General features: G+C 43.6%; 2 protein-coding genes across 2 annotated transcripts; both read right to left on the bottom strand.

The window, feature by feature from the left end:
- Window positions 1–59: 59 nt before the first annotated feature.
- On the bottom strand, window positions 60–704 carry SAMD00019534_071990 (hypothetical protein; the record flags this gene model as incomplete). Its single annotated transcript, XM_012897606.1, has 1 exon — window positions 60–704. A coding segment is annotated over one exon (645 nt), but the record flags the coding sequence as incomplete, so codon positions are not given.
- Window positions 705–779: 75 nt separating this feature from the next.
- On the bottom strand, window positions 780–976 carry SAMD00019534_071980 (hypothetical protein; the record flags this gene model as incomplete). Its single annotated transcript, XM_012897607.1, has 1 exon — window positions 780–976. A coding segment is annotated over one exon (197 nt), but the record flags the coding sequence as incomplete, so codon positions are not given.
- Between the last annotated feature and the right edge of the window lie 239 nt (window positions 977–1,215).

Raw genomic sequence — 1,215 nt, forward strand, 5'->3', positions numbered from 1 at the left:
TTCGAGACAGGGCATCCGCAGCGCCGTTGGAATTTCCATCCACATGATCAATCTTGTACTTGAATCGATTGAGGTACTCCAACCATCTGAACTCCTTGGGTGACAGTTGTTGCTTGTCCTTTAAGTACGTGATATTGAGATGATCAGTCTTGATCAATAACTCTGAATCGATGAGCATGCTCTCATACTTCTTAAGTGTCTCGATGATTGCCATTGTCTCTCTGATTGTTGTTGTAAACATCCGTTCACTCTCGTTGAGCTTGCGTGAGAATGCTGCGACCAATTGAAGTGACCCATTGTCATCACGTTGATTGACAGTTGAACCCAGCGCAATGGATGACGCGTCTGTGTACAGTTCCAAACACTTGTTTCGATTAGGAATAACCAATTGACTCTTGTCACTGATTGAATCTTTGATAGTATTGACCAAGTATGTCTGTTGCTCAGTCAGCTTGATGTTGCCCTTGACCTTTGCCACCTCGTACAGTTCACTTGTCAACTCTGCCAGCTTGGGGATGAAACTGGAATAGAAGTTGACCAAACCAAGGAACGATTGCATTGCTTTGCCAGTGGTGGGTATTGGGAAGGTCTTGATGGCCTCTACCTTGGAGGGCTGCGTGATGATCTTGCCGTCATGTACTTGGTATCCAAGCACTTCGATCTTGTTCTCAAACAAATGTGTCTTGGACTTCTTCAAGTAGATGCTGTTGTGACGACACTTCAGTAAGAATCGTCTTACATTGATGGCATGGTTCTCTAGTGTATCTGATGCCACATACATGTTGTCAAAGTAGTTGAACTGTGAGTTGTCATTGTCTTCTTGTAAGATGGCTGCGATCGCTTGATTGAATACGCTAGGAGACGAGGAGAGACCTTGCGGTAGTACAACCCAGGACCACATACGACGACCATCGCTGAAGTTGAGGTACTTTGAACTCTCTGGTGAGACACGACATTGCCAATAACCATCAATCATATCTGCATCTGTGAACCACTTGTTGGATTGAAATCGATTGATGATGTCGTCTGTTCTTGGTATATTGTCTGTTGCTGTGACAATGTTGTTGTTTACTGGTCTGAAGTCAATGATCAGTCTTGGTCGTCCATCTTTCTTCCAAATGACATTGGCTGTGCATCCATGTGCTGCTGTCGATGGAATGATGGCACCTCTCTCATACAGTCAAAAAAAAAAAAAAACAAAAAAAAAATGCTGTT

Source organism: Acytostelium subglobosum (genome assembly GCF_000787575.1).
Source record: "Acytostelium subglobosum LB1 DNA, scaffold: scaffold14, whole genome shotgun sequence".
Taxonomy (NCBI): Eukaryota; Evosea; class Eumycetozoa; order Acytosteliales; family Acytosteliaceae; genus Acytostelium; species Acytostelium subglobosum.